The sequence below is a fragment of the Aricia agestis genome, chromosome 18 (genome assembly GCF_905147365.1).
Source record: "Aricia agestis chromosome 18, ilAriAges1.1, whole genome shotgun sequence".
Taxonomy (NCBI): domain Eukaryota; kingdom Metazoa; phylum Arthropoda; class Insecta; order Lepidoptera; family Lycaenidae; genus Aricia; species Aricia agestis.
In genome coordinates this window covers 9,243,504-9,258,028 of record NC_056423.1, presented here as the reverse complement: position 1 = coordinate 9,258,028, position 14,525 = coordinate 9,243,504, and the positions used below count along the sequence as shown (strand labels likewise).

The following is a 14,525-nucleotide window of genomic DNA, read 5'->3' as shown; positions in this document are numbered from 1 at the left end:
GCGGTTGCACGATTTCATGATCTTGATACTTGGTCATAATTATTATTTTATACTCTTATGATCTTTTAATTTTTCATACTAGACATGTTATTTATTTTAATAAATGGTATTTTTATTGAAAATCTTCACGAAGATTCGGATGACAAACAGGAAAGCTTCCACCATATCATTGTGACCTAATTACCCATCGAATATTCTACTCTCTCGTTAATACCGATTAGACAAAAACACAAATAAAACACAATTATTTTACGTGCACTTTTTCCACTATATTCATTTATTATTATTACTAATTAGCTAAAAACACGACCGGTTTCGAAACAATTCTACTAGGCTTAGTTTTAGTCTTAGTTAGCTGTTGCTGCGTAGGGTAACCTCAATGAAACCACCACACTGCTGTTGGAACTCGGTTTATTCGAAACTAACTCGGGCTTATATAGGCTCACATAAAGTTTTCGATAGCGCGATGTAGCGGACTACAAAATTTGTATAGTGCCATCTGTTATCACATCCTATAACTAAAATAACAACTATCGAACTAACAACTTCTATTTAACCTGCCTAGATATGAACCTATACTAGGTGGGATCTTTATATGTCAACGTTCTCAATTGGCAATATTATTTTGTGTACTTATGTCACGTCATACCTCTAATTCGTATTAAACATCCCGCCCACCAAAAGGACTCGTTCCTTTTCAAACTTATAAAAAGAAAAAAGCTAGTTAACTTACATCTTGTTGTTATTACAATTACATGAAAATGTTAACTTTCTCAAACTTGACATTCACACATTTGACTTAATAATAAATATTAACAATCTCTTTGGTGTAAAGAGCAAGAATGTAACTTAAACACATGAAACTTAAAAAGTAAACAATTTTACACTATCATTCAAACTCACAATTAAGTCACAGTAGACACACAAGATATAATGCAAGTAAAAACATAACTCAAATTTAACAAAACTTATTAGGCTTTTCGCAATGAACACAACTTATTATATGGACGTTCACAGATAGTATTTTTGATAACAGGTTTAATACCAACTACTCTGGTAAGGTTGTCTTTACCTGCATGGTTTTAACTACTCTTATCTCATACACAGTCATCTCTAGCTGATGAAATATTTTGATCTCAAATACTACAAAATCAATAACTTCTGGTACAGCATTTTATGGGAAACATTTAAGTATATTATTTAAAGTTACATTAACCATCGTTTGAGTAAGCTTTCATCGCTGACGCGTAAGACGCGTCTCAGTAATCTGGTTCTGAAATTGTAACCAGTGGTTCACCGATCAAAAAGTGATCGGGCGTCAAGGGCATTGGATTATCTATACACTCACTCAAAAAGTAGATTGGATATAAAACATAAGCAACTTCCACCAGGGTCAAAAGCAGTTCTCAATTTTCCAAAGGTAAGTGTTGCTAGTAATCTCCCTCTCTCTGACGAGCGAGTCACTAGGCAAAATTGTTTCTCATTGTAAGAAAAAGAACATTGGGTAATATGGCCGCCCACCCTGAAGTCTGAACACTCCGTTTCAATGAAAATGGATGATAGGGGGTGCAGCTGGTTTTTCTTCGTAACACTTCTCGTAGTTCTCCGACAAATTAAATAATCTTGGAAATAAAATGATTGCGCAGCTTTTAGACTTCTATCAAATACTTCGTCCATTTCTTTAACACTTGTATCACTTTTGTTTTAGGTTTCCGACTCTTTTCATGCAGTATAATAATATTCTCTGGATTCACTCAAGTTTGGAAGTCTCAACTAAAAAAATCTTCTTTAGGATAAATTGCCAGCACCGTGGTTGTTCTCCCTTCTATGTCAGGGCTGACATCTATTTTCTTACAGGGAATATCACTCACTTGCAATACGTCTGGAACATACCACCACAAATCGTGCGCTCAGTTCTCTGACCGAAGTACCTCTTGTTCTTGAGGCACAGTCAGTGGGTTTTGATCTGTGGCAATGTGAATCCAGTGATCGTATTCTGGTCGAAATTTCGGAAACCTCTTTTATCTTGTGGTCTAACAACTCGGTTCTCTTTGAAGCCAAGCTAAAGCTAAAAGTAGAGTGGAATTGGACCAGGCCAATAACTTCTCCTTAGGTATCTTCAATCTGTGAATACCTTAAACAACACCTTTACTCCAATCATAGTTGCACACAACTCAAAATTTGGAATAGTACTAATAAGCTTTTGAACAGGTTTGGCTGCAACGAAATATACGTAAGTATTACCACTTTACCTCTTAGACTTTAGGTACACGGCTGCAGCATATGCCACCTGAGACACATCAGTGAAAACGTGCAACTCTACGGGATTGTGCTACGTGATCAACATCCATCGTGGTAAGTACTTCCTTAAACTCATCTCTGTTAAATTTGTTTCCTAAGAACTGTTTAGATCTCTTTATTCCGACATCCTTGGATTTATCATACATACACTGTGGATCAGGATCTCGAAAGGGTAATCTCACAACATGTCTGCCTTTAGTAATTCTTGCAGCTGTAGTTTCATCTATTTCTTTACATCTCTTTTCTTCTTTACATAATTTCCTTTCCTTTATGCCTGGCTTTCTCTCTCTATCTCGAAACTGTTTCAGCATGCTATCTTCTTTTACTTTCAGGTGATAACTAACAGCTCTTGGTGTTTGCTCTCTTGTACGACCTGCATTGCCAGATATGATCCAGCCTAGCTGGGTATTCTGAGCAATCGGACCACTGGGTGATGAATGCTTAAGAAGACCACTTAATAATATTTGACTATAACCCTCTACTCCTAGAATAATGTCTATTTTTCCAGGTGAACCATAACAAAACAAGAAAAGTCACGATTATGAAGTGACTCTATCTCAAAAGTAACAACACTCTTAGATATATTCTCTTTGCTTTGACCTACACCTGATACTAAACTATTAACTGGTTTGCGGTTAAGACCAAGTGATTTCACTACACTCTCAGCAACAAAGGATGTCTCTGAACCTTGATCAATTAACACACGCGCACTTTGACAGTAGCCATTTTGTGATTTAATTCTCACTAAAGCTGTAGGTAACAACACTCTGTTATGCTTTTGGTAATTCTCACTGGCAAAATTAGCTACTACTTTCGTCTCATATTTTGGAGTTTCTCTCTCATGACTGTGAACTGCATCTACTGAGTCGGATGCAGTACCAGTGGATGAAGTTGGCTGGCTGGAAATCACTTGAGGCCGACTTCTCTCATAATGCAGCAGTGTGTGATGCCTCCTACCACAACGTCGGCAACACGTAATTTGATGGCAATTCTTGACGTTGTGGGTAAGTGCAAAACAATTGAAACAAAGCCTCTTGGATTTTATAAACTCTGTTCTCTCTTGGGGAGACTTAGATCCAAATTGTTTGCATTGGTATAACAAGTGTGGTTTCTCGCACATTACGCAGCTTCTCTTAAATTGGACAGTTGAAGAATGATGGGCTTTAATCTCATTGGACATTGCAAAGCGGCAACCGGACTTGGAATCGGACAACATCTCTAAGGTTCTGAATTTCTTCTCTAAAAATGTAACTAATTCATTCCAGGTTGGGAAATCATCTGACTCTCTTCGGCTTACTTCCGACTCCCACTCCGTTCGTGTCTCATAGTCTAGCTTTGAGACGGTGATATAAATAATAATCACATCCCATTTATCCGTCTCAACTCCTAAATTCTGTAGCGATTTCAAACAAACGGCAGTAGTGTCAAGCAAATTCTTAATTGCGGCTGCGGATTCGCTATTTGCGGATTTCAATGAAAATAGTTTTTTCATAACTTCATTCGCATTATATCTCTTATTGCTGTACCGCTTAACTAATTTATCCCAAGCTTCAGCGTAATTTGATTCGGTAGTAGTCATACTTCGCAATAGCATCTCAGGCTCGCCTCTTAAGCCGCACTTCAAATAATGCATCTTTTGCACAGCACTTAAAGAGTCATTGTTATGGATGAGCGACAGGAACATATCGTGAAAGCTTTGCCACTCTTCGTATGCTCCCGAAAATGTGGGAAGCTGGATTTGAGGTAATTTAACCTCTGACTTTGCGGGATTACAGCTTTGGTTGCATGCAGACATCGCAGGTGCATCTCTTATCTCGCTTTTATTAATCATATCTAATCTTAATTTAGCTTTGTATTCAATGTATCTCTCTTCCACAGTGTCAAACCACTCTTCCTCAAAATAAGCTACTTGCGATCTATCGGGCTCAGGTACAACGCTTACAATCTTATAATGGTTTTCTCTAAATTTTGTCCATAATTGTTCTAAGCTTTCCAATCTGGTGTCAATATAAATTGAAGTTAATTTGTCTTTAGCTGTCTTTTTATAATTGGTAAAAGCTTTGCTTATCTGTGTACCAATTTCCTTTTGCTCCGGTAAAAGTGACTCCATTATGTCAATCGCAATAGCGCCAAAATACTACTATCATAAACTTCACGGAAGACAATTCGCACAGCTCATATAACTGACAAGTCCAAGCCACTTAACTTGAAGAGTCTCTTATTTACAATCTACTTACGGTCTATTGTCCTTTGCACCTACTACTCACTGCAATCCAATTTTCTTGTCATTTGCATGCACTACTCACTGCAATCCGAGGGTCCCTGTCACTGCAATCCGAGGGTCCTGTCACTTGCACTCACTAGTCACTTGGGTCCTGTCCACTCACTATTCACTGTTCCACCGCACTCACTATTCACTGGGTTCCTACCTTGTCCGCCGCACTCACTATTCACTATTCACTTCTTCACTGTCCACTACACTTACTACTCACTCACTTAGTTCCCGGGCTTCGGCACCATATGTTGCTGCGTAGGGTAACCTCAATGAAACCACCACACTGCTGTTGGAACTCGGTTTATTCGAAACTAACTCGGGCTTATATAGGCTCACATAAAGTTTTCGATAGCGCGATGTAGCGGACTACAAAATTTGTATAGTGCCATCTGTTATCACATCCTATAACTAAAATAACAACTATCGAACTAACAACTTCTATTTAACCTGCCTAGATATGAACCTATACTAGGTGGGATCTTTATATGTCAACGTTCTCAATTGGCAATATTATTTTGTGTACTTATGTCACGTCATACCTCTAATTCGTATTAAACAAGCAATATATTTTCTAAGTCACTATAGGCTATAATTTATGTTAGACTTTTCTTTTATAGGTGCATAATTTTTTGCACATTGGAGTAATATAATATCTAGCATCAGCAGAAAATGATCTAAATCTTTTTTCCTACTACATTATATGATACCATATAAATAATTTTTAAATTTGCGGCCACTTACGACGGTGTTAAGACAGCGCGCTGTTAAATACCGTCGTGTGTGGCACTACAAGTCAGCAGACTGGGATGGGATGCGGTCCTTTTTTGCATCCTATCCTTGGGGGCACGTGTGCTTCTCGCCGGACGATCCCGACAACACTGCCAACTCTGTTGCCGATGTGGTGATGCAGGGGATGAAACTTTTCATTCCGACCTCTGTAGCGCCAACTGGCGGCAGATTTCGTCCCTGGTTTGGTTCATCCCCCAAAAAAGCTTCTCGCCGGAAGCAGGAAACTTACCAATCCTGGGTCAATGCAGTGTCTGCTCGGGATTTAAATACCAGCACATATAAAAAGGAGTAAAACCTTGCCTCTAGGTCCCTCAAGAAAGAGATTACTCGGGCAAAGCAACAGCACGTCAATAGAATTGGCAAGAGACTTGAGTGCCTCCCCTCGGGAACCCGTGTATTCTGGTCTCTGGCCAAAGCTATTGAAGGAAATTTCTGCAAGCCAACCCTACCGTCCCTACACGTAGGAAATAGATCGTTGGCCCAGGACGCAAAGGACAAAGCCGATCTTCTGGGCAAGCTCTTTGCGTCAAACTCGACCTTGGATGACGGGGGGCAGAAACCACCGACCATACCGCGATGCACGAGCATCATGTCGGATATTCGGTTTCATCAGCGCTCAGTGCGAAAAGCATTCTCTTCCCTTGATATCCAAAAGTCGAGTGGGCCTGACGGAATCCCGCCTATTGTATTGAAAAAGTGTGCTCCAGAGTTTGCTCCGGTCTTGACGCCTCTTTTTCGGCTCTCCTATTCCATTGGCATCGTCCCGGCTTCCTGGAAGACAGCCTTGGTGCACCCGATCCCCAAAAAAAGTGACCGCTCAAATCCTTCCAACTACAGACCAATCGCTATAACCTCTCTCTTCTCGAATATAATGGAATCCATTATCAATAGCCAGCTTCTTCGATACTTGGACGGCCAGGGATTGCTAAGCGACAAACAATACGGGTTCCGTAAGGGTCGCTCGGCTGGTGATCTCTTGGCATACCTGACTCATCGTTGGGCTCAGGCAATTGAGTCGAAGGGAGAGGCATTGGCTGTTAGTTTGGATATTGCGAAGGCCTTTGATCGGGTTTGGCATAAAGCGCTGCTATCAAAGCTTCCATTATACGGGCTGCCCGAGAAATTATGTAAGTGGGTCACTAGTTTCTTAGCAGACAGAAGCATAAAGGTCGTAGTTGACGGCGAATGCTCAGAAACTCAGTCTGTTAATGCTGGTGTCCCTCAGGGCTGTGTACTATCGCCTACTCTATTCATACTGCATATCAATGACATGTTACAAACCAACGGCATTCATTGCTATGCGGATGATAGTACAGATGATGCTGTATATACCGGCTCCCCTAATATTTCTCGGCAAAATGTCACTGAGAGTCGAAACGAACTTGTGTCTAAGGTGGAGAATTCATTGGTGAAGGTCTCTGAATGGGGTAGACGTAACTTAGTCCAGTTCAACCCCACCAAGACACAAGTCTGCGCGTTCACCACTAAAAAGTCACCAATGGTCGTTTATCCTCGTTTCGAGGGCACATCTTTAACCATCTCCCCTATCATTGAGATACTTGGCGCCAACATATCGAGCGAAGTCCAGTTCCGATATCATCTTGAGGGTAAGGCCAAATTAGCCTCGAAGAAGCTTGGTGTTCTTAACAGAGCGAGACAGTACTTCAGTCCGGACCAACGCCTACAACTCTACAAGGCGCAGGTTCGGCCTCATATAGAATACTAGCTGTTGCCCGCGACTTCGTCCGCATGGACTTCAGTTTATAGCGCGCGATGTCAACAAAATTGGTATCAAAACTTTTATAAAAAAACCCTGGTACCCCTTATTTTTTTAAATTTGTTTGCAGATATTTCATTTTTTTAAATTAAACTTTATATTTTATGCCAAATTTTAAAGCTTATTTAGCCCCCCAATTACACAACTTTACCCATAAACTATTTATCATTGATAGGTTTAAGATGGTTTAAGGTTACGTCACTGTATATAATACAAAGTACTGACTTATTAAATAACGTAAAAAAAAAAATAACAATCGAAAAAAATCGAAAACGAAATGTATGATGATACCACCTCTTATAGAAAGATGTTGGGCAAGCGTTAGCGCGATGTAAGAGACGCACGGCGCCATCTAGTATGAATTTTTGGAACTAACTTAATTTGAACAAATTTTCGTATTTTCACCCCTTACAACCCTTTTTTCCAGTAAAAAAGTAGCCTATGTCCTTTCTCAGGCTTTAGACTATCTGTATACAAATTTTCATTACAATCGGTTCGGTAGTTTTGGCGTGAAAGCGAGACAGACAGACAGACAGACAGACAGAGATACTTTCGCATTTATAATATTAGTATTGATTGTTCTCATCTCTGGGCAGGGGCGCCAAAATACCAACTGCTCCCTCTGAATCGTATCCAACGAAGGGCTGCTCGAATTGTTGACTGCCATAGTGTTTCAAACAGCTTGGACCGAGATGTAGCTTCACTCTGCATCCTCTATCGGTTGTATCACGGGGAGTGCTCTGAGGAATTTTTCGGAATCATACCACCTGCAACTTTTCGCTATCGTCCCACGCGAAAAACATACCATCCTCATCACCTTGATGAGTGGCAGTCTTCCACAGTGCGTTTTTCGCGTAACTTTCTACCGCGCGCTATAAAACTCTGGAATGAACTGTCACCAGCAGTATTTCCGGACCGATACGACCTGCAAACCTTTAAGAAAAGAGCGTATTCCCTCTTAAAAGGCCGGCAACGCACCTGCAGCTCTTCTGATGTTGCGAGTGTCCATGGGCGACGGTAGTTGCTTACCATCATGTGACCCGTTTGCTCGTTTGCCCTTATTTAATAATAAAAAATAAAAAATAAATTAATTTTTTTCAAGTCATTTTATGTTAAATATTTAATTAAAATAACTTATTTTGCAATAAACTATAATACAAATATAATGTGAAAACAACAATTATTTATATTTTAATTTTTAACCCAATCAAAATTTTCTTGTCCAACTACTGGTTTTGGGTGTCCAACTACTGTAATTCTGTCCCATGACTGTGTTTTATCTACCATTCAGTTTTTAACGAAAAATCAATATAATATATAAACTGAAAAACCATCGCATTTTTTGTTTGCATATCTTAAGTTACATAATTTATGAAGACAATTATAATATCTAATTCATGCAAAGTATTTATTTTTTTACAGCTATTTCTGTAAAAAAATCCTTAGCTGTCCAATGACTGGTAGTTTACGGTATTAATTTGAAATTATAAAAATCTTGTTTACTTATTATACAAATTATACAGCTGTTGTTTAATATGTCGTAAGAAAATGTTAAGCATAATTTAATGTTATTACTTATCACTTATCAGTTATCACTGATTTTATTTTTTAGCCCCCGACAAAAAAGAAGGATGTTATATTAAAATTAGACTTAGAAGAAATTGATTATCAATTTTAGCTCTTGGTTTTGGTAATATAAAAACCAATTTATTCTGTGATAAAAATACTGACCTCCAGGCTCGATCCATGATTGAAAAGTCCATACTTCATCCATAAACATGTACGCGTACTGGACTACTGGAGTCTGGAGTCCCGGCCAGTGTTTAAAAAGAAATATAAAAAAAAACTGCTTTCATTCATTTGGTTTTGACGTGGTTTTGACTTTTGACAGATGATACGTGTTTGATTTCGATTTATTCAGCTGCTTACTTACTGCTTCTATTGTTTGTATCGCTATTATTTTTATTACACTATTATTATTCTAACTCGCGCCACGTATATGGTGGATAAGGTTTTGAACATATTTTGCCTTAAACAAGAAAAGCAAAAATGGGTGACTGCGATAAGAAACTGGGTGAAATACGTGCACTTATCTTGGTTGGCGGCTACGGGACCCGTCTGAGGCCTTTAACATTGAGTAGACCAAAGCCACTAGTCGAATTTGCTAACAAACCTATTCTTATGCACCAAATAGAGGCCCTAGTCGAAGCAGGAGTCACACAAGTAAGTATTTGGTGTGCGAGCCGGCATCTTATCTTGATAAGAACTTGTAAACTATTTATTACCGTGATCTCATTTATAGGTCATCCTAGCGGTGTCGTACAGAGCGGAAGATATGGAGAAGGAACTAACAGAACAAGTTTCCAAACTTGGTGTTTCACTTACTTTTTCACATGAGACTGAGCCCCTGGGAACAGCGGGTCCCCTGGCTCTGGCGAGGGAGCTGCTAAGTTCGAGCCCTGAACCGTTCTTTGTGCTAAATTCGGACGTTATCTGCGAATTCCCGTTTAAAGAGCTAGCAAAGTTCCATCGTAATCATGGCAAGGTACAGTTTGAATCTATCTATTCCATTTATTTACAGTAACATAGAAGCTTCAAATTTTTTTAAGAGTGTTATGGTTGTGCAAGTTAAAACCAGGAATAATAAAAAAGGATAACTTTTATGCATATTCACTAATATAAAGTTTCTGGGGCCTACAATACATCTATTGAGTATAAATGTTATTTACTAGAACTTTCATAGTTTTTTATTAAAGTTATTGTTGCATGTCTAAATTATTTTTAGGACAAATAGATAATATTTCAATCATAATTGAAAAATTATAAAGATAAAGTAAGTACATCCTGTAAAATTTTTCTTATCACTATATCCGTAAATTTAGTACAATACTGATTAAATGTTACTAGATGACGCCTGCAACTCCGTTGCGCCAAAATTAGTTTATTGCTCGGTAACTGTACATTTTTCTATGATAAAAAGTATCCTAAGTACTTTCCTGGGACTCAAAGTATCTCCACACCAAATCACAACAAAATCGCTTCAATGGTTTGGGTGTGAAAAGGTATTAGACACACATATAATTTTATATTATAAATGTGAAAGTGCATTTATAATATAAATTATATGGAATACATTTAAGCTGTTTGTGTTTTACAATTGAGTTTTAATATATTTTCCATTCTGTAATTACAGGAGGGCACAATTCTTGTCACAAAAGTGAAGGAGCCTTCAAAGTATGGTGTAGTAGTTTACAAGGACAATGGACAAATTGAGAGCTTTGTGGAGAAACCACAGGAATTCATTTCAAACAAAATCAATGCAGGTATGAAATAAAAAAAAAACAGTATTTATGATCATTTTCTAACAGCGTTTGAATCAGATAGTAAATTTAATACTAACAACATACTTTATTACTTAGTCATTAAATTATATGTGAATATTATGAATGTTGTAATTTATTTAATAAATAAATGAATGTCAAAACTATGCAAAGTATTAATTAACCTCCAGTTCTTAAAATGTTGATATTTTTACAATACTAGATGCTGCCCATAACTTCCTTCATATAGAAACTTTATCTATGAAGAGACATTTTCTGTAATAATATTCTGTAACTATCCCATGTCCATTGACAGAATGACACAACTTTGTATCTGTTATATGATATGGACAAAATAATTATATTAATAACAGTTTTTGTATCTAATTTCCAGGCATTTACATATTGAATCCATCTGTGTTAAAAAGGATAGAGTTAAGACCGACATCAATAGAAAAAGAAGTGTTCCCGTACATGGCACAGGAGGGACAACTATATGCCATGGAGTTGGAGGGATTCTGGATGGACGTTGGACAACCTAAAGACTTCCTTACTGGTAAGACACGGGGTCATAAAATGTGAGCCACACAGCCAGAGAGGCTGCGTTTCCACCAGAGATGTCTTGCGAGGAATGTGTTTTTGAGAACCAATCACTTCATTGACGTGAGCTTGCCATGACATCGCTCGGCGCGGCGATGCTAGTGGATCCTGAAAACGCATTCCTCGCAACACATCTTTGTTGGAAACGCAGCCTTAGGGGTAGTAGTAGTAGGTAGAGCAATGCCATATTGCTCTTTTGCGTTCGGAGCGTCGCCACGGCGTCAACGCTTTAACATAATTATATTCATAGCTGGGCACCGTTAATCAAATAGTTAACTTCGTTAATCGTTAATCCGTAAAAAAAAAGTTAGCTTTGTTAAACGTTAAAGCGTTGCATTTCATACGAATTAACGCAATTTTACGTTAATCAAATAATATGTGTAATATGACCTTGTTATGACTTATTTTTGTATGTACACTAACACAATGATATTATCATTGTGTAAGTGTACATATAAAACCTGTTGGTTTATATTCTGGAAGTTAACAGGTTCGGGACAAAACAAAATACTTTTATAATTATTGTATTCTACCTAACTAAATCACACTGCACTCTTCTTTGTCAACATGCAAATGATTTATAATAACAATAAACATATTACTATTCACTCTATTAGCACCGGCGCTGAGTAATTAAATGATAAAACGAAACAAATCTCTTCTCACTCGCACGCGCCTGAAAATGTATCTAGTTTTGTTTTTGTTTCACTCGCTGTTGCCGTGCCCGCCCGCCCGGCACTTGTCGTTTCATACTATTAAGTATTATAACCGTCTGAACCTGTTTTCGCGCCGCGCTGCGGTGCCGTGCGGTAAATAGTAGGCATTGAATTAACGATTAACGGACTTCTGCATATTAACGGATGTTAACGAGTCCGTTAATATTTCTAAAAGTTAACTTAAAAAGTTAATCCGTTAATCAAAATGTTAACTTCGTTAATTAACGATTAACGGATTAATGCTTTAATGCCCAGCTATGATTATATTAAACTAGACTAGATGATGCCCGCAATGGAGTTGCGCCAAAATACGTGTATCACGCGGGAACCGCACATTTTCCCGGGATAAAAAGTATCCTAATAAAAATGGAACGTGAAGTGTCGTGTCACTCTTACGGCCGTTCCCAATATTTGATCTATCTCTGGTTTGGCCCTACTAGAGATAGGAATAGCTCACATTAGACATAAAATATATGTCTCTAATGTCTAATGTGAGCTATTCCTATCTCTAGTAGGGCCAAACCAGAGATAGATCAAATATTGGGAACCGCCGTTAGTGTCGCGGTCGCTGAATAGATATTCAATGTGGTCTCATATTAACTGCGTCATGCGGTCTTTTTATATAGAAGAAAAAAGATATTTTTAAACTAAAGGATATTTTTATTGATTTCCAGGAATGTGTTTATACCTGACAAGCTTACGGCAGAAGAACTCTGACAAGCTCCACGAAGGTGACGGTGTGGTTGGTAACGTGCTCATCGACCCTACCGCCAAGATTGGCAAGGGATGCCGGATAGGACCAAATGTTACTATCGGTCCTAATGTGGTCATAGAAGATGGTTAGATTTTTTTTAATCATAAAGGTAGCCTTTCGAAATTCGTAGCGACCATCTATTGCCTCAGTGACGTCACAGACGCCGCGTTAGTTTCGCTGTGCTCAAATGACAGTCCCTAGAATTTCATACCTCTGCATAGAATATCTATCTGTCGCTCTGTCGCAGCGGCACAGTCGCGGCGTCACTGACGCTATAGACGCTTGTTTCGAATGGCTACCTTAACTTAAATGTTACTGACAATACATACACAGTCGGCAGGGCAGGAGTCACAGAGACGCATCGCACAAAATCTAGTTAATTTTTGACATACGTAATGTGCCTATAACAAAATATATATAAAAGTTTTCGATATCTTTATTAGTGCACGATGGTGCGGTGACTCAACACGTACCTAAGTAATCACTATCAAAAAGTTTTACATTTGGTCAATGCAATGTCAATATTGATTGGAATTCGGGAGTACGAATCAAAATCGAAGCTTCATTTAGCTTCGAAATCATTAGATTAAACTCGTAATTGAAATCAATTCAGTTTCGGTAGTAAGCCTCCTGTAAATGTTAAGTTGGTCTTGCTGCTTGCATATAATGTATCACAGTTGTGTGTCTTCAATGCTTATATCTAAAACTTATTTTACACCCTTAAATTTTCAGGTGCATGTATAAAGCGCAGCACAATATTACGCGGGGCGTGCGTGAGACAGCACGCGTGGTTGGACGGCTGTATTGTCGGTTGGAGATCCGTCGTCGGAAGATGGGTCAGAATGGAGAACTGTACGGTCCTCGGAGAAGACGTCATAGTGAAAGATGAGTTATACGTCAACGGAGGTCAGGTATTACCGCACAAGTCCATAGCCCTGTCTGTCCCAGAGCCACAGATTATAATGTAAAATTTTTTTTGAGATTCGGAAAGCGATTAGCCAATTGTCATAGATTAAAAAAAATAGACGAGAATTTTACACACAGTTTACGAGGCTGTTTTGTGTCGTGAGTCGTGACTAAAGCACGCCGCCATATTGTAAAATGTAATTTAAGGCTGCTCCACACTTCTTTCCTGTCAATGTTAAAAATTTAGCATGTGGCCAAATTGTGAATTACCGCTGGTATAATTTTACAACACTGCTGTTTTATTCCAGAAACCCATGTCAATGTCATAGTGATCAAAACATCCTAAGTTCATTGTTCATGATAATATTGTCACAAAATAATAAGCTACTTGTAAATACATAGATTATTTGGGGCCTGTTCTTAGACAATAAGTAATTCTTGATAAGGTTGTCCTCCTAACTTCTAATCTCAATATCCTTACTATAAAAAGTATAATTTACACAGTAAACAATAGACACGGTCTACTTGTCTTTGATATATAAAATTGACAAGACAGACAAAAACAGAAGACTTTGATTTAAAAGGTGCAGTAATTAGTAAGGTCGAATACAAACTTATTTGGTCCAGTAGTAAAAAGGGAACTAAAACCACTGCCAATTTAAGCTGTTAGTGTCACTTTAGCTTACAATCTTGGCCAGAGGAAAATTTCAGAGCACTGAAAATAGATCTCTGAGGTAATGCATTAGGGTTGAAATCGTACGCGCGGCAGCCATTTAAAATTATATGTGTGGCATTTATAGGTACAGTTCGACGATGTTTGTGAATGTGGCGAGAAAAGGAACTAACACTTCTATCGTACAAAAATGTCATTTTTGACAGTTCTCCTTTACCAGCAGCGCCCATTGACATCATTGACACATTCATTTAAATTTTAAAGCCTTGTCGAACTGTAGATAGTCCAAACTTGAATAATTACTTTAAAAACATTATTTTTTATGGTACATGATACATCCTTTTTTAAAATGATTGTTTTCTTATTGTAATTTATATTTTTTTCTATAAGAATGTTTCTTTGTTTTTTAAATTT

The 14,525-nt window shown here is 38.1% G+C and overlaps 1 protein-coding gene across 1 annotated transcript; it reads left to right on the top strand.

Moving 5' to 3' along the window:
• The first annotated feature begins 9,050 nt into the window (after positions 1–9,050).
• Positions 9,051–13,926, top strand: LOC121736047 (mannose-1-phosphate guanyltransferase beta). Its single transcript, XM_042127089.1, has 6 exons — positions 9,051–9,365; positions 9,445–9,687; positions 10,336–10,465; positions 10,857–11,018; positions 12,453–12,617; positions 13,265–13,926. The coding sequence occupies exons 1-6, from the start codon at positions 9,192–9,194 to the stop codon at positions 13,498–13,500; spliced, it is 1,110 nt and encodes a 369-aa protein (XP_041983023.1). The 5' UTR covers positions 9,051–9,191; the 3' UTR covers positions 13,501–13,926.
• The last annotated feature ends 599 nt before the right edge of the window (positions 13,927–14,525 follow it).

Bases quoted from the DNA above. Each gene is read 5' to 3' on its own strand.
- LOC121736047 (XM_042127089.1), top strand. From the start codon at position 9,192: ATGGGTGACTGCGATAAGAAACTGGGTGAAATACGTGCACTTATCTTG. The intron at 9,688-10,335 runs GTACAGTTTGAA...CTGTAATTACAG, and splicing joins TCCATCGTAATCATGGCAAG to GAGGGCACAATTCTTGTCAC. The intron at 10,466-10,856 runs GTATGAAATAAA...TCTAATTTCCAG, and splicing joins TTCAAACAAAATCAATGCAG to GCATTTACATATTGAATCCA.